Source organism: Taeniopygia guttata, chromosome 2, assembly GCF_048771995.1.
Source record: "Taeniopygia guttata chromosome 2, bTaeGut7.mat, whole genome shotgun sequence".
Taxonomy (NCBI): domain Eukaryota; kingdom Metazoa; phylum Chordata; class Aves; order Passeriformes; family Estrildidae; genus Taeniopygia; species Taeniopygia guttata.
In genome coordinates this window covers 15,290,136-15,313,232 of record NC_133026.1, presented here as the reverse complement: position 1 = coordinate 15,313,232, position 23,097 = coordinate 15,290,136, and the positions used below count along the sequence as shown (strand labels likewise).

Here is a 23,097-nt window from a genome sequence, read left to right as displayed (position 1 = left end):
GCCAGCCCAGCTTGAGTAGACAGGGCACCAGTGGAAATTGCTCATGCATTGAGAGAAAAGTCTGTGAAAACACAACATAAGGGCTCATCTTTGCTTTGGTGTTGGTTCAGGCTCAGAATGTGTTAATTCTTGCTGATCCTGCACATTTTATCTGTAGTCCTGCTTTCAGGCTTTTCAGCACATAAGGTTGATGTGACAGTCAATGTCAACAGTGTCTATGAGGTGTGAGCGCTGGTATCGAGTACAGCAAACTTCCTGGATGAATCAGCTGAGCTGGAACCTTGACCAAGCCATGCATGTTCAATTCTTGCAGTAGAGGGAAGGCAGAAAAGGTGCATCTGACCTTTAAAAGGATGGTGTTGCAATAATATTTATCTAAGTATCTAGAGCAATGAGATCTGGTAGCAAGAAAAATAAGCTGGTATGTTTACCTCTGCAGTGGAACAATATCAGCTAGACACTCCTGACTCGTCAGGTGTTTTTGATGGCAATCTCTGCCAATTTATCAGGCATAGACTTTCACTTTCTTTAACTTTTGATCCCTGGGTCAACAGGGTTAGAACCCCAGAGGTGCATTGGCTCAAGAATAGGTGCACACAGCTTTCAGCACCACATTTGCCAAGGCCACAATACGGGGGTGTGTGAGTGTGCATGTCTGTGTGTTAGGCACACCCCACCCCAGTCCACTGCTTCCCTGGGCAGCCTGGACAATTTCTCTTGCTGGTGGTAAGAAGTCACACTGCACTTACTTGTGTGGCACTTACTGCTCCAGTGTGGTTTGCACGTGCACATATGTGTGTATATATAGGCATTACTTCATCTATCGTGCCTCCCCTTGGTTCACTACTATTTTGTGGACTGTAGCAGCTGTCTGCTGGCACTTAACGCCACAAAGAGTTCAGGGGAAGAGCAGGAAAGCATATCCAATTAAAACTACAAGGGAAAGTTAGCAAAGTAGCAAGTGATTAACTATGCAAGAGTACCATGATGGTGCATGGTAATTTTCACTTCAGCAATGAGTCACTGGGATTCTTGGGATTTAGTCAATATAAGGGTGTGGAGGAAAGTAAGGAAGAGGATACCTGTTCCTTACTGTTTCTCTTTAAACGTAGTCAGTCCCTGACCTTTGAGTAGGCAGGGTAACCAGACTTTCCATACTACCTGGTTTTGAAATGGGTTACTAGCTTGACTTCAGCTAATCAAAATACAACTTGTCAAGTACATACTAGCTCTTGAAAACTGCTAGGATGGCATAGTAGATTTGGGAATAGCCTGGAAGTATGTGGAGGGGAGGAGTACTTGGTGGTCACACCTATGTGCCTAATGCACTTTTGAAATCACAAACTTAATAAACTAGGAAAACAAGGAAAATGCTAATTTCCTAACAAAAGCTATTTCAAACTGCTGAACTTTGACTGTTCCTTCTTATTCTAAAGCATTTTAGCAAGTTTCTGAAACTTATTGTTTTATAAGCTACATAATCTTTTGTTGTCTCAGTTTCAGAATTAAGGAAACTCTTTGAACCAAACAACCGAGATTTTTTGGAAATGAAAAGGTAAAGGAAAAAAGTGTTTGGCCTGTAAAACAAAACACACAGCTTGTTTTGTTACCTCCTCGTAGAAATTCTGCCCTCCAATCTTCAAGATGCCTGTTTTCACATTTTTCACATATTTTTCAGAAAAGAAAGAATAGCTAGGCGCTTAGAGGGAATTGAAAATGATACACAACCTATGCTTCTACAAAACTGCCCAGGATCAGTCACACACCGTTTGCTAGAGGAAGATACACCAAGATATATGCGTGCAACTGACCCTTACAGCCCTCACTTAGGTAAGTGGCACATGGAAGTCAATCTTGCACTGCTGAATTCCTTCATGTTTGCTACACTATCAGCCTAGAAGATCTTCTACAGAAGAGCTCTGTCAGGTTGTTGGGTTTTTTAAAATTTGCCTTTTAAGTCTCCAGTTGTCTTATTTGAAAAATGTTGATTGTTCTCATTGCTTTAAAATAACTATTTGAATTGAGAACTATTACTTATTAAAGAATTATTCCTAATACGTATTTCTTAATTGTTTTTAAGTGCTTTTGGAGACAAAAGTGCAAAAATATAATGTGCCTGTGCAGTCACTTTAATTTGTAAGAAAATCTTTTTGTAAGAAAGCTTTTAGTTCACTCAGTTTGAGTGGTTGGTAGGGTACTTGGAGTTTTGGAAAGGACTTGCTCATGTATGTTGCACTTTTGACAGGAAGATCAAATGAAGAGGAGGAAACTTCAGATTCTTCTGTAGAGAAACACCCCAGATCATCCAGATACCGATCAGAAACCACAGGAGGTAATACAGAGCCCTTGTACAGTACAGCAAACATGGATGTCCAGGAACTAGAATCAAAAGCAGAGAGAATAGCTAGGTACAAAGCAGAAAGGCGACGCCAGCTGGCAGAAAAGTATGGATTATCTCTTGAGTCTGATTTGGATTCTGACTACTCATCCAGATATACACGGGCAAGGAAAGATCCTGACAGCGTGGAAAGAAAGGGAGTGAAAAGTGAAAGGCAAGATGATGAAAACAAGGACTATGGCACCCTCTATTTTTCCAGGACTGAGACAAAGTCATCAAAGAGTTCAATTTCTGATTCCAAAGAGTACTCCAGCCGTGAAGATAAAGATGACCTCTCAAATGAAAAGGGTGTTAGAAAAGCAGATGACAGTGCCATTAGACAGGCTTCTGACCCTTCAGCAACCTTGGATAGTTCTGTCTCCCTTTCACTTTCTGGACGAGACTCTTCCTGCTATAACGAAGTGCCAATACCACCAAAGCAAGCCCCCCGAGAGTCCCTCTCTTCACCAAAGCGGGCAGCCTCACCGACCCACTTGCAGAATGACCAGCCCTTGCACAGTAACAGCAGACAAAGGTAAGTGTGATTTCTGTTTTTTGTTTTGCTGTAGATTCCTTTCTCTTAATCAGCTTCTGCATCAGGGTCTACAGTATTAATGAGAATGTATTTATTGCCCTTGAAGAATGTATTTAGTTGCTTTGGATGTCTCAGACTGGATTAGTTGGGTTTATTGTATCACAGTGTGTGTCTGATACAAGGAAGTGGCTATTTCTCTAATTAGCTATGTCCTTGTCACTTTATATTTATAGAATTTTTGCTAAAATAAGGCCCTTCGTGGGGAGGACACAAACTAGAATTTAAGGAATTATTGTTTTAACTCTCCTTGGGTTTTGTCTTTTGGTTTTTTAATAACCTGTTAGAGCAAGTCTTTAACTTTCTTTCTTCTATATCTTGTAATTGTTGGCTGGGACCTTCCAAGTAGAGACAAGCTGTTTCTCAGTGAAGATTTGACTGTCTTTATGATGGCTTCTGTCACAATAAAACAGTTTGCAAACTTAAAAGCTGAAGAGTGTCTTGGGTCAGTTGAAATAATAGTTGATTTGTTTTCCTGATGTGAAAGTGTAAAAACCTTTTTGAACTGTGGTCAGTTTTTCAGATAATATCACATATATATGTGCGTGAAGGGGCAGAGGGGAAAGTTAAAATTCTATGCTGAACTGCTTTGGAGTTGACAAATTTACTATGGTAAGAGTGAATTACCAGATTCTTCCAAAAGAAAAAAAAAAAAAATTAGTTTCCACTAAATTTACATTACAATTTCTCAGTGTGGTATAGAAATACTGTCAAATTCTTATGCTGACTGAAAACAATGTATGACTAAGAATTTTTTTAAAGTATGATTTTCTCTAAGTGCAAGTCTTTAATTTCTTGGTAGATGGATAGATAGGAAAGAATAACTGTAAAACCTTAACTTAAAATGTTGCAACTAAAAATGATGTAAATGAGAACTTAATTTTAAATATATGTGCATAATGCTAAGTAGTGTTGACTGTTTTAAGAAACTGAGGTAACAGGTATAAACTTTTTATGCTTGGTGTAAGCTATTTATGCTTTCCATAGAGCACAAGAGCTTTTCAGTTTCCAGTTGTGAGAAATTAGAAAAAAAAAGGAAAGACACCAATCTGGACTATTAAAGAAGCAAATGCATAGTAGTGAGCAGAGACAGGAGTTTTGGGAAGAGTATAGGGACTCTTACCCAGTTGTGTAGAGATGAGGTTAGGAGAAGCAAGGTGAAGCTGGAACTGAATTTGGCAAGGGATGCAAAGCATGGCAAGGATTTTTACAGGTATGTTAGCTGGATATGGAAGGTCAAAGCAAAACTAGTAACAACAGATGAGGAGAAGGCTCAATTACTTTTTTGCCTCAGCCTTCAATGGCAACCTCTCTTTCCACACTTCATGAGTGGGTGGACAGCAGGGTGGTGACTGGGGAAGCAAAGTCCCTCCCACTATAAGAAAAATAATCATGTTCCTGACTGCCTGAGGAAACTGAACAAAAATAAGGCTACAGGACCCAGTTAGATTTATCCTGGAGTGTTGAGGGAACTGGCTGATATATCTCCATGATATCTGAGCAGTCAGGTGAAGTCCCAAGTGACTGGAAAAAGGGAAACATTGCACCCATCTTTAAAAAGTGTAGAAAGGAGGATACTGGAAACTACTGCCCTGTCAGCCTCACCTCTGTGCCTGGGAAGATCATGGAACAGATCCTTTCAGAAACTATGCTAAGGTACATGGAGGACAGGGAGGTGATTTGAGATGACCAGCACACCTTCAAGGCAAGGCCTGCCTTGAGGGACAGGCCTTCTATGGTTGAGTGACTACATAAGTGGGCAAAGAAAAGGCTACAGATGTCATTGTCTGCTCCTGCAAGGCCTTCTACACAGTCCCCCACAGCATCCTTCTCTCCAAGTAGAAGAGCTGTGGATAGATTGTTCAGTAGATGAGGAATTGTTTGGACTGCTGCATCCAGGGAGTAGTGGTCAACAACTCAGAGTCCTGATGGACATCAGTAACAAGTGGTGTCCCTTAAGGGGTCTGTATGGGGACCAGGGTTATTTAATGTCTTCCTCAATGACACAAGGGGGTTGAGTGCACCCTCAGCAATTTTGCGGATGACACCAAGACAAGTGGTATGGTTGACACTCCTGGAGGATGGGATAGTCACCCAGAGGGACAGAGACAAGCTTGAGAAGTCTCATGAGGGACTTGAGAAGTCTCATGGTAAGGCCAAGTGCAAAGTCCTGCACCTGGGCTGGGGCAAGCCCCGGTAGTACCAGTAGAGGCTGGGGGTTGAAGGGATTGAAAACAGCTCTGCCAAGAAGAACTTTGGGGAACTGGTGGATGAGGGGCTGGCAATGTGCACCAGCAGCCCAGAAAGCTAAACATCAAAAGGATCATGGTCAGCAGGTTGAGAGAGGTGATTCTGACCCTCTGCTTCACTCTCTTGAGATCCCACCTGGAATACTGTATCTGTAATCCTCAGCACAGGAAAGACATAGACTGTTAGAACAAGTCCAGGGGAGAGCCACAAAAATAATCAGAGAGATGAAGCACCTTTCATATGAGGAAAGGCTGAGATAGCTGGGGTTGTTCAGCTTGGAAAAGAGAAGGCTCCAAGGACATCTGATTTCAGCCTGTCAGTGCTGGAGGAGGTGATTATAAGATTTGGATAGACTTTTTAACAGGGACATTACTCTTTTCTGATAACAAAAGTAGGAATGGTTTTGAACTAAAAGAGGAGTAGATTGATACTAGATATAAGGAAGAAACTTTTACAAGAAGGCTGGTAAAACACTGGCACAAGTTGTCCAGAGAGAAGGTAGATGCCCCACCCTTGGAAGCATTCAGGGTGATGTTGAGTGGGACTCTGAGCAACCTGATCTAGTTGAAGTGTCCCTGTTCATTGCAGAGTGATTGGACTAAATGACCTTTAAAGGTCCCGTCCAACTCAAACTATTCTGTGATTTTGTGAGTAAGTAAAACTATAATACAAATTACTGACTGCATTATTTCTAATTGGATTTTTTTTTTTCTGGATGAGGCTTGGGTCAGTATTTGCATAAAACAAATTTCCCCTGATTGCTGTCTGTCTTTGGAAAGAAACCATCTGCACCCACTAAGATGTGGTGTAGTGCTTAGAGCAGCCAGAGTTTAAATGTAGGATTTGGTCTCTTGTTTAGATACACATGTAGGCAATAGCTGGTATTTCAAAAGCCATGTTGCAAAGAGCCCATTCTTTAATACCCCTGACACTTTCAGTGTCAGTGTGCACTCCCTGGTACGATATTCAGAGATGTAAGAATAACCTCTCTGAAACTCTTGTTCCTGATTCTGAGTGGTAACAAGTAATTGTGTCCGCGCAGTCCATTTAAAGTTACTCTGTGGTGGTCTCCTATAAAGCCATTTGCACAAGAGCAAAAAAGGCTAACTCCAGTTTTTTAGCTGACTGCTGTTCTGAAGTCAGTTCCACATTATATACAGGCTATAAAATCAGTTTTGTTAAATTTAAATTTCCTGAGTTTAAATTGCAAAATTAATGCAGCTCACTTTGGAATATATATGAAAGCTTTTGTGCCTTCAGTACTAAGATTTAATAATTAATCCAGTTACCCATCACTGAGAGGGTATCATTTGACATTGCCTGCATTGGGCTTCTGAAATGGCTGATTAAATTCAAAACGTGGCTTGCGTTCTTCTGATTGCGCTCTTCAAAGGATGAATGATCAAGTACAAATAATTGCTGCTTGGGCCGTGCCCACTATAAAAATGTGCCAAAGTACACATTAAGAGAGAAGGAAGTTCCTGTGCTTCAAAACAATTCCAGCTAGCTGCTTCTAGTCAGCTTCTGTGAAAAGGTTTTGCCTCCTATTTGGTCAGTTCTGTTAGGGATTCAAAACATTTGGAAAAACAGGTGTTTCAGTAGTTGGTGTTTGCTGTTCTAAGATAGATTTGGATTCAATGACAACAATAGGTGAGTTCTCAAATTTAAACTTACTTGCATCAAATGCACTGATATCTCCAGAACAGTTGTTGATTTAACCTTTCCCAACTATTTTTCATAAAAGAGTGGCTAAGAAAAATTGAAGTATATGACCTGAAGCTTAATTTGGGGTTTTTATCCCAAATGGCTTTTCTCCGATGGAGAAGTTCTTTCAGATGTAGCTAAAAGTAATGGAAAGCATCCTGGATGCTTGTCACCTCTGGGGACTGAGTTTGTAAACGTTAATGTGGCAGGACAGGCTGTGCTAGCAAGGTTAAAAGTACTCGATGTGTTTTACTCTTGCTGGGGGATTGTAGGTGAAGGTGAGCATTAGGAAAGTATTTGAGAAACTTTCTGTAGAAAGCTTGCAAACACCCTTTCTTGCACTGCTGCAGGGCTTTTAAAAGCTCTTCTTTCTTTCTATGCTTTCAAATCTAAAATGTGAACAGAATAAAGTCAAGGCAAGATTAAATTAGGGATCACTTTTTTCCTTAAGTTTTTACTTTTCGAAGTCACCCAGTGACACAGTCTTTGACTTGTGCTAAGCAGGTGGGCGTTTTTGAAGTTTTGTGATGCAGGGTTACAAGAGGACAGAGGGATTCCAGATGCTCCTGAGAATTTCTTAGGAAATATGATGTAGCCATGTGAATTTTTCACTTCATTAAATTCCTATTGCTCCTTTGTTTTGGTTGCAGCAGTCTTTACCACTCTAAATCATAAATTAAAGGAATAGTTTTAACAACTTTTTCAGATGTCCTTGCACAAACTGACCCACAATGGCAAATGCAAAAATAAGGTTGTGTAGTTGCTTACACTTCTCAATTTTTCGACAATGTGTACTTGGTAAAGTTACCACTGCAGAATCTTTACCACTTAGCATACTTTGTATATGTTTGTGGGATTATATCATAATTTCATCCCCAATTTATCACCGTTGAATTGGATTAGTGTGCATTGCTTTTGTTTTCTAGAACCATCCTCTGCAACTGAGGAGTCAAAAATAAAAAGGAGTGGGGAAGGGAGATTGGGAAAAATAATGGGAGCATGTGTTGAGATCTCAGAAATTACCTGAAGTTCTGTTTTCTGTAGTAGTGCAGGGAAAGCAAAACCTGAATGGTTTCTTCAGAAAGATTCGGAAGGGGACACACCTTCACTTATCAGCTGGCCCTCCAGGTATCATAAAACATAGCTGTGTGGCTAACAATCAGACTACAAACTCCCCTTTCTTTCCTTTTACTATCTACGTTTAACATTTGCCCTTAATTTTCCTTTAACAGCAGCAAGTAAGAAAGTGGATTTTTTTGTGAATAAAAAGCTTGAAACTTTTCTGAAGCATCTGCTTTTATTCTAACTTAGAAACAATTGGTATTATGATGAAGAAGTAAAAATTCCCCAAGCTTCTTCCACAGCTGCTATCATTCTGGCTTCTACTAGATTTTATAACTTCTTATCTCATTTTCTGCTCTGCAAACCAGCGTATTTTTATACTGTATACCATTCCATCTCAGCATTTCCTACAAGTACCTCCTTGGCTTCCAAAGGAGATGGTACAAGAGAAGTAAAAAAAATTACATGGAAAAGTAAAACATAATCTTGATCAAAGCTACAGGCAGCTGCTTTCTCCTGGTTTGGTAACATATACAGTAGGCCCACCATGAAAAGCATTGCAGGAAGTCTGTTTTTCATGTTCCTGATTAAAGTAATGCCTATAACCCACTACTAACATCGGTGTGAATGTTCTGGAGAATGCTTGGTACATGTAGTTCAAAGAATACTTCTTCAGACTTAACACACTTTATGTGCTTAAGCAGCTTTCCCTGATAAGTGCATCAATCTTCAGAGGTAAGAAGCACCAAAATATTAGAAAGAGTGGTGTTTCAAATAACTTTGAATGTCCTGAATTATTCACTTAGATAATTTGCCTTTTTTTCCCCTGAGTCTTACTTTTTTCTTAATGATATAAACGCCAAAAAGTCTGTTGGTAGCAAGCCTGGAATTGCACATACTTTGAGCTGGATTACTTATTTCAAACAGTAGTTTGCTAGCTTGACTCTCTTTCCTCAAAACTAAAATTATTTTTTCATTCCCATTTGGGAGGGGAGGAAGTACAGGGCTTTCATTTTTAATACTGTGTGCATTATCTGCAGCCCTGTTGGCTGTCTGAGCCTCAGCAGGGTTGTGAAAGTGCTGGAGAGCTTTACCTGCAGCAATAGCCCCAGAGCAAAGGCTGCCCCCGGCTGCACGTGCTTGCCTCCCACTCTGCTGCTGTATTCCAATTAGAAAGGTTAAATAAAACTCTGTTTTGCATGGGTGTTGCACAAGTCCAGAGGTGTTTCTAGAAAACACACTGAAGTAAGGTAACTTTTGGGAACAAGTGTTTTTTTGCAAGTTTGGCATGTTAGAATGTAATGAAACATTTTGAAACAGAAAGCCTGTTTGTTTTTAAATCCCTTTTTCCCTGCAAGCTCTCTGAAGAGCAACAGCCATGCCATAGTTTTGCTCTTGGGTTTAGAACTTGCCCTTTCAATGTTTTTATTCACTTACTGAAACAGGTTACACTACGTGTGATTTTTCAGATGTCTTAAATGATATACAAAAACACAAGTAAAGCAGTCTCTGGCAAAATATCTGATGGGCTAGGTGGAGAGAACATGTTTTTTTCATCCCTTTCCCCAGCACATCATCTTGGTATGATGTAAGCTTCCCAGTGTTTAGACATCTTCAAATATCTGACTGCATACACAGCTGCCAGTAGAATTTGCAATTTCAGGCTGAACCCAACACTCTGATAATATAAAAAGCAGTTTTGATCATCTTGTTTGTTTGAGACTATGGGTATGTGCTGTTTGGTAAACGTACTTCTGATTTTATGGGAACGTGCTCTATGTTCCCAGAGCTTGCACAGTTACCTTCTCAGGAGTCATGCATGTCCATGGCCTGTGAATCACTTGACTGTTTTTGAGCAGTGTACTGCTAAGACTTGGGGGGAGGAAGGGCTTGCATCATAAGATTGCTTTATTTTAATGTATTGGTTTTTATTTTACTGCAATGTTGCTGTCTGTACCCAGAGTAGGTGTCTGTGTTCCTTTCCAGATTGGGTATTGCTGTTCACAGCTTTAATCCTTTTTCTTTCTTAAAGAGTAAAAGTTAGAGAGAAATTGGTGAAAGAGGAAAGTGCTCGTGGAAGCCCTGAACTTGTCACAGACACAGTATCTCAGAGAAAATCCCATCCAGTGCCAGCCCACTACATGCCTCTTCAGACAGAAACGTCTGCCTTTGATAGGGTTATAAATCAGCCCATCAGTTCCGTGCGCCAGCCAATCCATGGCTATATTCAGCCTGCTGGCATTGCTCACACAGCTCAGCTGATGGCAGCAGAAGAACCAGCCAACACCCCTGCTGGCAGCCTCCTCCCGATGGACAATGTCAGCCTCGGAGCAAAGTCCTCAGCAGCCGCTGCATCAGAGAGTGAAAAGAAGGAAGCACCTGGTTATGGAGCAAAACCTGCTGAAGAAGATTCCTTGGAGGGTGAACAGGCTTCCAAAGACAGAAGGCCAATTCTGCCATCTGAGATTCGCAAGCAAGGGAAGAACCACGAAGGCCTCTTTGGCGGAGAAGAATTGGAGACCCCTGTGGGGAGTTCCTCCTTTGCAAGCAAGCCAAAAGTTAACTCAGAAGTTCAGAGGGAGTTGGAATGCAATAAGAGGCAGGCCCCTGAGCAGCAGTTTAAGACCCCTGAGAATGTAGAAAGGAGTGAAGCTGTTATGTACATACAGAGCGGATCTGTATTGCAGCCTGACAAGGCAAAGGCTCCCATTTGGAAAGTGTCAACAAAGCATAAGGTCCTGACTCGCTCCATGTCTGACTATACTGTGACTACTAAGCTAGAACCTTTTAAAAGTAAGGAGAGCATGGAAGCAAATCCACCAAATGGTGAGATTGGCATGGTTGACACAAAAGTCTCTGTTGCCCAGCTCCGTAATGTCTTTCTGGAGTCTGCTAATGCCAACAAGAAAACGGAACTGTAGGTGACATTTCACTCGTATTTTCGTGTGAAACTTGCACGTCCTTGGCAAAATTACACCCACTCAACAGCAGTTGTCTTTCGGCACTTAAAGCACACAGCTTAGCTCTCACCAGTGTGTACTGGAGGCTGAGATGGTTTGAATCCTGCTTTTGTGCTTCTGCTTGCTAATGCGAGATGTGATGTGGGGTAGCTGGAATGTGTTCGTCTGCGCATGGAACCGGAGGAGCATGCAGAGTGATCTCTGGGGAGTTGATGAGATGCTTACATCTATGTTTTACTTCTCTCTCCTATTTTCTTTCCTATGTGCTCTCTGTCGTGCAATTTGAAAGTGACTCTCGGTTTGAGATGTCAGCAGCAGGTAGTACTGTGTCTGCCAATGGGGACCGTGAAAGAGGGCCACGAAAGGCAAGGCGCTATTTTACTCCTGGTGAAAATAGAAAGACTTCTGAGAGATTTAAAACTCAACCTATAACATCAGCAGAACGAAAGGAGACAGATAGGTAGGCATGTACAAAGCTTATGTGTAGCATTCTGATGCAGGTGGATATTAACAAGGTTGGAACAAGATTTGCTCATATATTAGAATAAACGTTTTGCAAGGTTATTGTTTGTCTTTCAAAACAATTTGTTGTAGCTTCTTACAAAATGAAACCCAAACCCCTCCCCCCAACAAAACCAATTTGTTGCAAATTCCTCCCATTTGAAACAGTGAACAATGAATCATCATAAAGTTGTCTGGTTGGAATGTTAAATGCTTTTGGTTTTATATAAAGGATTTCCTTTCCATCTAGTCTGCTTTATCATTTACTCTCTTTGTAAACCACCAAAGGTACCTATTTTATGTTAAAAAGTTGGTAGCAAATCATAGACTTTTATTTTCTATTACAAGGTGAACTAGAAATCATTTTACTTGACTGTATTTAAGTTTGGCTGCAATTGCTTGCATTTATGCTTTATTAAAGGATGTTCCCAAGTGGACACTGCTGAAACTTGAAAAACAGATAAATTCTCCCACTCTTAAGACTTTGAGGTCCTGCTACTTCAGATTGAATTTGAATTTAATTTCTGATGTCTTGTGTCCAGCTAACTTTTTTCTGTTTTATAATTTTTCACTAGGTCAATTTTGTATGCAGAAATACCAACTGCTGACGGTATGTTGCTGTGCTTTTTTCCAAGGAAGAAATGGGATCTGTTGTGTTTTATTTTGTTTTAACTGAAGAACTGTTTGATAATGCAAACAAAATCCACTTGAAAATATCTTTACCTATGATATATAGTTGAGATACCCCATTTCCTTGGGCCATATCTACTACAGATTTGATTTCAAACTCATTTTCAGTCCAAAAGTCTGTCTGTGGACACCAACTTCAAATGGGAGTCAAGTGGAGAATGGCTTGAAAATTTTCAATATAGTTGGGGTCGGGTTTTATCCTAATTTAGACAATAAATAAGATAGTTGTTGCGAAAAAATTAATCATTGGTCAGTTTTAATCACTGGTCTAGGACTTATAATTTAAACAAAGCCTTTAGTATAATGTGAAACTGATGTTACTAACATGTTTTTGGCTAAGGAAGTTGCGAATGCAGGTTATTAAATTACAGAATTCAGTCTGCCATCTTGCTTCTGTTTCCCTCTGTCACCCTTGGCAAGTCTGGCACAAATTAAGTAGGTAATCTCATGAGTAGCTATATTTAGATCTAATGCCTTATGCTATTTGAAAGCTGATATTCCTTGCAGCTCTGAGATGCTGGCTCGTGTATCTGGAGGATGCTGATTTCAGCTCCTGAGGATACCAATTTAGCCTCTGAGAAATGGGGACACAAGGTAATCAGAATGGCCAGCTAGTACAAGGTAGATGTTCAGTACTCTTCACTCACCTTTAAGACAGTCTTTATTTTCTTAGTCCATGTGTTTTCATAGACTGATGTAATAAGTTTGATTAATCATCAGATGTTGTTTAGTTTGAAGTTACTTGAACTGTCCTGAAGACAAGTCTTTTGTTTGCAAATCATGTCAGACTGCATGTCAGACTGTATTGCTCATTTGATGCAATTCATGTAAAAACAAGTAAAGTTTACACAGCTGGGTTCACAATAAGTTTTTTGTTTAATGTGAGAAACAGCCAGCTTATTTGCTGGCTTGTAATCATTCATATTAAAAAAAATATTACTCTTAATATGAGATTGATTTATTATGTTCAGCCTCCTTTTTTTTCCTCTTTGTGTAGATGAAGAAAAATTGGATGACCGAGCCAAACTAAGTGTAGCTGCAAAGAGACTCCTTTTTAGAGTGAGTATTGCATTTTCGGAACAGGAGGTTGAATTAAACATTTTAAATACATAATGCTGAAGGAACCCAAAGTGCACTAGAATAAAGTATAATGCAGTTAACCAAGTTCAAGCTACATAACTTTTGTCTTTTACTTCATTCCCTACCTACACAGTAGACCTGTTGCCTGTTTTAAGAATGTCATTTAGAGAGAAGTGTGTAGTTATTTTTAACTCCATGGTGCATACTGTGTGGTTGCATCTTGCTTCTAATTTAGATATGGGCATTTGGGAACTTCATTGCTGTGCATGCAAGGAAGCTAAGAATAAAGTATTGTTTCAGAACTTTTCTTCCATGGTTTTAATTATGACATATGTCCTGTTAGGAAATGGAAAAATCATTTGAAATGAAAAATATTCCCAAACCACCTACAAGAAGTTCAGCAGTGGAGAGAAGGCTGCGGCGCTTGCAGGACAGGTCTCACACACAGCCCATCACCAGCGAGGAGGTGGTCATTGCAGCTACGTAAGTGGTGCATGCCTTGGCTCTGCCTCTGCCTCCTGCCTTCCAGTCTGGGAATAAGCTCCATAGCTCTGGTGCTTGTAACTTTGCAGTGAGGAAAACATTTATTGCTAAGGGCCTGGAGAGCCACAGGGGAAACTATACTGAAATTCCTTTTCAAATGCAGAGGGACTAGTAAAGCATAACTTGTATGAACTGTAATTTGGCAGGAAGTTTAGGAACCTGTGGATTAGGTAAACGAGATTAATCATAGCATTGTTTCATAACCCAAATGAATAAGATAGTTTGTGCTGAGGGAACTCTGCACAATTTCTTATGAAATGTATATGTATTGGGGAAAACTTTTTACACCCTGAAATCTCAAAGGTACTTTTTGGAAATGCTTTTCTTGCACTGTATTCATATATTATGATGTTTTCCTCAAAAAGGGAAAATCATTTTGGGAGGGAAATTAAGCAACAGTGAATTGAATGGATGTTCACCTAATGTTCAGCTCTTAACTTACTTTATGGGTTAAGAATAACTTCAAGAGACAGCCTGTTCGTTCCTCTAGGTTTTTATTACTTTCAAAGTATTTGGAATTATTTTGCAAATGTCACAGCAGATAACTCAGTTAATTAAAAATTATTGCTGTTTGGTTTTTTTCTGTTTTGTTTTGGTTTGGTCTTTTCTGTAGTTAACACTTAATGTATTGCTTTTCTTAATGCTTTTTTCTTCTCTCTCCCTGTGACTTTTCCCTCCCTGGCAATTCTTTAAAGTGAAACTACCCCTGCTTCACGTTCTGTGAATACCCACACAGTAGTGACAAGAGTACCTAGTCCCACTGTAGTTAAGAGCACTGTACAACCTACCAGGTACTGGGGGGGTAAACATGCATGTTACATGGAGCACAAGATTCCTCAATAGCAGATGCATCTTTAAAGTCTTGAATGCCTTTTCAATGTGTCAAGTGAATACTTGTTTCAAGAATATTTAAAACATTCATCAACTTCATTTATATTTGCATGATAAAGCAATGCAGCTTTTTTTTTGTCAAGCGTCTGTTTTCAGGACCCTTCTAACCACACTTAACCTGTTGTAGAAGCATATTCTTCTTCTGAAAGAAATTAACGTGCATGTGAGCAAATCTAGCAGGATTCTTTTTGCTCTTGTAATTTTTTTGTATGGTAATGTCATCCTGAGATGAAAATAGCACAGCTGAGTGCTTGATTTCACAAGCAGCACATGTCCTTTGTCTGTCTCTACATGTATTTTTTTAGCTTGCAAAATTAAAGGAAATATAAGAAATTGCACCACCTATAGGTAAAGTTGCAGAATATTGTTCTGAATGAGAGAATTTTAGCAGAGGCCATGTCAGAAAAAAAAATAGAGAATACTACTAATTCCATAAATGTGAAAGAAGTTGAACAATAAAATATTTATAGTACAGATGAATAAAATACTTTACTGTAGAGACAAATGCAGTTACAGCTTTTATGAATGAATATGTCTGCCTTCAGCATTGGTCAATTTTCAAAATCAATGGACTGTGTTTCAAAACTAATTTTTGTTATTGATTTATCCCAGATAATTCAAAACAAAAGTCTGAATTCCTTTCCACTTCAGATTAGAAGAGTCATTGCAATTTATTCTAACTTAAAAGCAGCACAAACTCGGAGTTTAAGTCTGTCTTTTAAATGTCTTTTATCATATATGGTCCACAAATTGCTTTCAATAAAATTGAACTTTATATAAATTGCACTGTAGGACCTTGAAAGCATCTTAAATGTCTCTCCATAGCTCTGTGCTCTGTATAAAGAGATTGTCTGTAAAATCTCTCTTCAATCTTGAGTTCCCTCATAAAAAATGTTGTGTCCTAATCAAATGAATTAATGAATGAAAATGTAATTTTTTTTTTTAAATCTTCAGCTGTTGAATTAGCATTTATCATGCCAATGTTGAACCACTGCATACCCACTTAGGCTGCTACATTACATTGGCTATTGTGCTTCACGTGCAGATCTTCTGCTTCTATCAGGTTGAGATTTTAAAACTGCACAATGGCTTCTCCAAAACTGATTTTCAGTTCTGCTTCTTCAGCTTGCAGGCATCAGCACACCAAAAAATTTTAGCTAAAGAGGAGATAAGAGCAGCCAAAGAGGCGATGGGGCAAGATCAGTCTGAGGAACCAGATTCTTCCACCTTAAGCTTGGCAGAAAAGATGGCTTTGTTTAACAAACTGTCTCAACCAGTGTCCAGGGCCATCTCCACAAGGAATCGGGGAGATCTGAGGCACAGGAGGATGAATGCTCGTTACCAGACTCAGCCAGTCACTCTTGGAGAAGTTGAGCAGGTAAGTGCCATCATAGTTCTTTTGCATTTCTTTTTATTGGAGAAAAAAAGCTTCATATAAGATACCATAAAGGCTGGCCTTTCTTTTGCTCTGAACTACACACAGAGGAAAAAGTTTGTCTGGAAGGTGCCTTCTGACATTGAACATTCCCTGAAGTGTTCTAATTTTTTGATATGGTTTTCTTCCTTTTTTTTTTTTTTTTAAGTAATTTGAGAGTATATCAACTTCCTGCCTAGTGCAAGTTGTACCATTCACAGTGTGTGTCACTTCCACTAGAATGTTACATGTTGTCTAAAAGTAAATTCCTGATCAAGAGGCTGAAAAACTGAGACACACATCATTTTGCTTTAGGTGTATTTTCAGGGCATTCTGGAGTTTTGTCATGTGCGATTTTCAGGCTCTTTCCTGAAAGCACAATATATTTTCATTATTAGTAAGGATATAGTCTGTCATTTTCCTCTGAGAGGAGGCATTGATTTTTATCTGTATTTTTTCCCTAAAAGCAGAATACTTTTGAAATTCAGGAAGTCAAAGAGAAATTATTTAATGTGCAGTGAAATTTGGCTTCCTGTTCTGGAATACTTCATCTAATTGGAACTGCAAAGGAATGTCTTTTTAGTAAAGCCTCAGCATAAGGTGGCCCAGAAGTGGTCTTTTAGATCTCTTCACAATAGCAGAAACAGCAATCCCTTTGCATCACAGCTTGGAAAGAAATCACTTTAACAGTGAAGCACAACTCCTGTGCATGTCGTATTTCTATGTATTTGGATAAATCTGAATATTAGAAAGTTCCTACCATTTTCTTTCTATATGCTTCATTTATAATTCTACATTTTCCATATTTTATAATAACAGGATAGTGAGGAAGCAGGATTTCTCTAAACATATTGGTGCAAAGCTGTACAGATTATAATTGTGCTTTATGCCTACTTCGGTTGCGTATGAAGTAGTAATAAATGCTTGACAGATTTATTTAAGCAATATTTCCAGACCTTACATAGTCCTTTTTCCATTCACTTCCCACGTGCCAATCACTGTCACAGTTTGGCTCTTTAATGATTGTGTCACTAACTTGTTTGGGGGCCAGTGAGTGGAAAAGGGCTGAAGCAGGTGGGGAAGAAGTGAGAGTCATGTTACTTTATCAGACTTACAGAGCAAGCAAGGAAAATCAGAGGAAGCATGTTGTGTCATCTTTCTGAACCTAGCAAATGAAATCAGAGTTGACTCTGAAGCAAACTCAATAGGAGTGTATTTTCAAAAAGACTTTCTACAGTGAACAGTTCATTGGAGTGTTGGGGGGTTTTTGAGATGCAGGTATGGTTTATCTAGGAAGAAGCAAAAGAGAGCTATCAAAATAGATAACTAGAGGTGATATTCCTAAAGTGAATATTTGAAAATGTAAATATCTTGTAGGTAAAGCTGAATTCACTTTTCTGATCTCCTTTAAATTTCTAATTCTGATAGATGCAATGGAAAAAAAATAAACTGGTAACTATTTTCTTAATCTTGCTTTGGAATCTCTGAGCTAACATATTCTTTGCTCTGCCTTCCAGTTTGCTTAATGAATGACTGTTGTCTGTGCTTTGTGGAATCTGCATGCACATTTTAGGTTCTGAGCTGATTTCCTCCTACTGGTGTGATCTTTTTTATCCTTTTGCACACTATTGACTAGCTCTGCAGTTTAAGAAAACAAAAAAAAACCTTCACCAGATGTGTATGAGGCATGTTTGTCACTCTGTTTCATAGCTTTTGTGTTCTTTGGAGAAGATAAAGGAAAGCTCAGAAAAAAAAATGCATCTTAACTGCATCTAGGAAAATTTCACAAAATTATTATGTTAGAAGAGTAGAGAATTGTTCCACCATGGGGACTGGCAGAATAAATTTGGAAGTGTTTTTAATGTGCTTCTTAGGCTCAAATACTTTGCTCATGACAGCCAATGTTTATATTTGAAGAAGTCCTGCATGAAGGTGATTTATGTGGAGAGAGCATCAGGAATGTCTGCCCTGGGTTAGGACAGCACGGAACTGTCTCTCCCTGGCACTGAGTGGTCACCAGAGCTGGGAGCTGCAGAGCTGTGTAAGAGCAGAGCTGTGCCAAAGCTAATGAGTCCTGCTGAGATGCAGAGATGATGATTAGCTGGGCACATGGCATGTCAGCCGGCATCTGGAACCTGAACTAATTCCTTCCCACACTGCTGCAGGTCCTGAGCCCTGATACGATGTCAGGTTGCATGTTGCACACACACCCCTTGTTACTAAAGGTCTTGCTGTTCACATGCAGTTGTTTTTTCCTTGGGTGGAACAACCCATCTGCAGACAAATAACAAAGGCATTGTTGCTTTCCTTACCTGTTCTAGTCTGTACTGGTAGAGCGCAATATTTACATGAAAACATACCTTGGATGAGCTGTTGTGATAAGACTGGGTTTTGGAATTGGTATTTTACAGCTTGTAAGTACTATTTGGCTTCTTTGGATTTTTTTGTTTGTTTTTTTTTCCCTTCATAGGTACAGAATGAAAGTGGAAAGATCGCTCCCCTGTCATCTGCAGTTGCAACATCAATTTCAGCCATGGCCTCTGCCCTCGCTCCGTTGTTCGGGGACCTGCCCGGGAAGCCGGGGACTGACGGGAGAGGCAGCGCTGCCACGAGGTTCCACCCTGCAGCAGAAAACTTGGACTCGTCAGGAAAACGCTCCCACAAGTCAGAGCAGTGGCAGCCCTCAATGGAAGCACTAGAAAGCAGAACAGCATCAAAGAAACACGAAGAAGAAAGAAAGAGGTTTCTAGCCCATGAAGCTAATGAAATTAAAAAGTACAGCTCCTTTGAGGATGAAACCGCACATCCTGTTCCTGAAAAAACAGCAGACCACCATAAAGAGACAGCATACAGCTTCCTGAGGAAGGGCAGCTTGGAACTGTTTGGTTCACAAGCACTTTTTCAGCCTCTGGAACAGAAGGAAATTGATACTGCCATGCAAGGTAAATGGGAAGACCAAAAAGGCCAGTCCTTTGAAGAAAAGGTGGATTTGGAAAGTGTTATGAAAAGCAAGACTTGGCAAAGAGGTCTGGTAATTGCTTGCTGTTGGTGTGGTCTCATTCACCAAATGGTGTTTCAAGCTTTATCAAGACTGGTTACATTTCCTTTTTCTAACACTGCTTAGAAATACAGAAGTATCTGTCAAGTGTTAAGTGTTACAAATAGAGACTGTCTTTTTTTTTATTCTTTAAATTTTTCAGTCTTTAAAGATGGCTCGGTTTTATTCAGATTTATTTACTTTGAAAGAAGTGGTATTACATGCTGAAGCTAAGACTTATTCTTTCTGGTTTTGCTCTTGCCCCTGCCCTCCAAAATTCAGAATAAACTAAACTTGCTGCTCTGAGTCAATTATCTGCCTTTAATTTTTGTCTTATTGTGCATACAGAATTACCTACATATGTGCATACATAACTAGGAGTGGGTAATTTTTAGATAATTAATTTTGCAAAACTAGTATTATTTTCTCTTTGATGTGGTGATGAAATACAAACCAGGAAATTCTCAGAGCAATTACATTTTTATATGCATGGCATAATTTAAACTTAAAAAATAAACTTGCCCATCTTTAAATAAAGTATTTTGGAAATAAACAGTGATTTATGTAATTTCATAAATCCTATTCTCCCTGAATTTAGAAGGATGATTTATTCCTTTCCTGTTTTATTGGCATGGGTGACAGGATCACACTACCCTGTAGCACTAAAAACATTTTTGTGTTCATCTTGTGAAGTTAATTTATTTTGAACTTAATGGTCTTCACACAGGCATAGAGAGAAAGGTACAGTTCTGCCTGTATTCTTCTAAAGCAGTATCCATTCTGTCCAATTAGCCTTTGATGACTGCAGGGGAGATGGAGACTGGAATATAATAGGAGCAGTCATATATCAGAGGGGTGTTGTGCTTAAAACATTTCAAAAAGAAAAATGAAGATCACTTATATTTCTTTAAGGGTAACTGTAATAGTGCATTTATCTTTCTTCAAGGCAGTTTTTTCCTGTGGTTTAATTGCAGCTTGGAAAAACAAACCCAGAAGAGCCCCCAACACCCTTCTAGAAAATAATACCTCTATTAAGCTATTAAATGTCCTGGTATGCTACTCAAGCATTAAACTGCTTTACCAAATATTTAATTTTCTTGTTTAAATTTTGTCTGCTTCTCTTCCCCTGCTCTTTGTTCCCTGTTACTTTCATCTGTTCGTTTTCCTGTAGGTGTGATGAGGGAAGCAGCAGGTTGTGCCTCACCCATGTGGAGTTGAGACCTGTGTGTTGAACATGAACATGATGTTCTGTGGCTTCATGTGAACATCAGTCACAAATGGCTAGTCCCTGCAGCAAGTAATGCTGCACAATTGATCTTTGTGCTCTAGCTCAGCCAGAAGTTTCTCCCTGTTAGAATAGTATGTGATGTGAATGTTTAAAATACAGATTTGCTTCTTCGGTGTTAGTAATGTAAAGCGTCTTTGAGAATAGAACTAATTCAGCACTTCTCTTTTGAATGGGCAGACCACGCTGAGCCTTCTTCTGAACTCACCAGCACATCAGCCATGAGGACAGTTTCACAAACTGCAGCTGCAGCATCCTGTAGACTGCAGGAGCTCTCTGAACAATTGGAAGGCAAATTTTATAAGAATTCCTGTGAGATGTTTTCCATGGGAGAGAGCAAAGCACAAGCAGCTGAGGATGTCCTTGATAATTCCAGCAAAACTATGTCAATTAAGGAAAGGTACTTAAATTTTTTCCTTTTTTTAATGAACCCTATAAATACAGTTATTATATTGATGATGATATAAAAAGAAGCTTTAAAACTGTTTCTAAAAAAGCTAAGTAGTGATTATTAGGCTTTATTATTACTAACAGCAGAAACATGCAGCTAATCTGCCTGACATGCTTATAAAGCAGATGCTGGTGAATTAGAATTATCATTCAAGAGAACATAAAAACCTGATTTTGAAAGAACCACCTGAATAATCAGTTAATATTTCAGAAAATTAAACCTGAAAAATGTACACGTTCTAATTACACTTATATACTCAATATACTTCTCCAGGTTCTGCTTTCAATCATACAACAGGTATAATGTCATTCTGATTTATTTTAATAACCATTTCTTGTTGGTCTACAGGAGTATAAGCTGACTAGAGGGTGTCACAGATAGACTCTCTGATATTGCCCCACTACTTCAGAAGTACTTGGTTGCCATTTTGACTTCTTAGAACTTCCTGTAGGGATTTAAAAAGGATAGTAAGTTGGACACGTTTATAGGAGTACTAGAAATACTTTTTCCAACCCAAGAGCATTCAGATCTGAGGCAATATGTTATGTCCTGCACTTGGGCAGAGAGTGGGAGTTCAGGATTGAAGTGCCAATAGCTGCTGTAGTACTTGTAAAAGTTTTCCTAACTTAGCTAAAATTTTTAGAGTATAAACTCAGTCCCAAACTGGTAGCAGTCCAGTGAGTGAATTGCAATTATTTGGCCTATCTTTGTTTCAGTTTTTCTGCATGAGAGCAGAACCAATAAATGAAAACAGCTGCCTGATTAAACTTTAATCTGTGTAAAAGTATTCCCTCACTTAATGAGGGGAGGGTGATATTAGGCAATCTGAATCTATTTTTATTTCTTTTAAATATAATTCCAAAATTTGCTTCTCAAATTCATGTGTTTCTAGGAGGTATGTGAGTCATTCTCATTTACAGAGCATCCTCACTCCCTGTCAACCCCTTTGAGCAGGGGGTGCAGGGGCAGCTGCAGCAGCTGTGCAGTCCTAGTGCCCTTTATGAAGGCTGTACTTAACCTTTTTCAGGTTACTGTTGTTTTATTTAAAGCAACTTTCCTCTCCCTCCCCATCCCCCTCCTCTAAATAAGTAAACTGTCTTGGCAGATGAGGTTTAAGACCAGCAACTTCTGGTTTATAGGTGGTAAATGATCTACCATCCCTGATCCTGGTGGAGAGAAAGAGGTTGGAAGGAAGAGACAAATTTTAATAGCTGTTTCAGTCCTAACTTTAATGCCCCAGCTGAGTTGAACTCTTGAGGAACTGAAGCCTGTCAGTCACACAATCAGGAACTGCTTTCATTAGGAATCTGAGACTGTCTACTCAGTCCCAGAGCTGACAAAAGAAAATACCTGCTGTCTTGTTTGTATACCCTGATTTCACAAACATCTGTAAATGACTGAGCTCGTATCAAAATGTTTTAGCCTTCCAAAATACCACAGTAGTCTCCTTCTTGTCCCAGAATTAAAAGACTACATCCACTAAGTTTCTTTTCTTGGCTGCAGTTCATGCCAAGTATTCATAAACATCAAAGAACATTTCTGCTAAAGATTAACTATTACACTTGGATTTCTTTTTCCTTTTACATTTACTAACTTCATCTTCCCATCCAGTGGATTTTTCTGGCTGTGTCAGACATTCTTTCACCTTATGGAAGAACAACTTTTCCACACATGAAATAGTATTTGGGCAGGATGCATGATTGCTGGTCTGGATGAAAGTGATTTTCCACAAAGACTTGCTTCACTGAACTAATACTATCCTCGTAGAGTGGATGTATGGCTGGCATTTTCAGAATAGCCTATATTATATAGAAGAATGAAAATAATGTTTTTTTTAAGGAGGAGAGACACCTATACTCTCTTCTGCTGTCTCTGTGCTTTTATTGAGACCAAAGGCCATCCTGTCAGCTCCACTGTAGAAGTCAGCTGCATGCCATGATGACCATTTTAAAAAGCTGCATCTGATTTATTTCTGGTTAACCTCTTACCATCATTCTCACTTTCTCAGGAAAAATCTAACCTAAACATAGCCTAAACATAGTTTTCAACCTTTTTTGATGTATGAATGCCTGAGCAGCATTTTCTTTCACAGTCTGGTTCCCACTATATTGAATTTATGCACTCTTTTAACAGTCAACTTCCTTTCTGTAGTTACATATCTCATATTGCCCTCCAGGATTTATGATTTATCCAAAAAGAACTGGTCAAGTGCAGCCAAAGGAGAACATGTGAAAACCAAGCCTATGTGCAGTTTATTCTA

The 23,097-nt window shown here is 39.2% G+C and overlaps 1 protein-coding gene across 24 annotated transcripts in view; it reads left to right on the top strand.

Annotated features, from left to right (window-relative positions):
• The window catches only part of SVIL (supervillin), a 134,781-nt gene that overhangs the window by 78,145 nt on the left and 33,539 nt on the right, over positions 1 to 23,097 (top strand). For 11 of the 24 annotated variants that reach the window (XR_012054462.1, XM_072925391.1, XM_030264417.4 and 8 more), the window contains 14 exons: positions 1,498 to 1,555; positions 1,679 to 1,830; positions 2,246 to 2,912; positions 7,968 to 8,051; positions 10,018 to 10,902; positions 11,235 to 11,405; positions 12,022 to 12,056; positions 13,134 to 13,195; positions 13,560 to 13,699; positions 14,455 to 14,550; positions 15,776 to 16,028; positions 17,493 to 17,516; positions 18,535 to 19,006; positions 20,567 to 20,786. Coding sequence is in view for 23 of the 24 variants with exons in the window: in XM_030264414.4 (XP_030120274.4) it covers positions 1,498 to 1,555; positions 1,679 to 1,830; positions 2,246 to 2,912; positions 7,968 to 8,051; positions 10,018 to 10,902; positions 11,235 to 11,405; positions 12,022 to 12,056; positions 13,134 to 13,195; positions 13,560 to 13,699; positions 14,455 to 14,550; positions 15,776 to 16,028; positions 17,493 to 17,516; positions 18,535 to 19,006; positions 20,567 to 20,786 (3,319 nt within the window). In the remaining variant the exon portion in view is untranslated. The remainder of the gene's footprint in view (positions 1 to 1,497; positions 1,556 to 1,678; positions 1,831 to 2,245; positions 2,913 to 7,967; positions 8,052 to 10,017; positions 10,903 to 11,234; positions 11,406 to 12,021; positions 12,057 to 13,133; positions 13,196 to 13,559; positions 13,700 to 14,454; positions 14,551 to 15,775; positions 16,029 to 17,492; positions 17,517 to 18,534; positions 19,007 to 20,566; positions 20,787 to 23,097) is intronic. The other 13 variants (XM_072925399.1, XM_072925384.1, XM_072925401.1 and 10 more) reach the window with 11 other exon arrangements.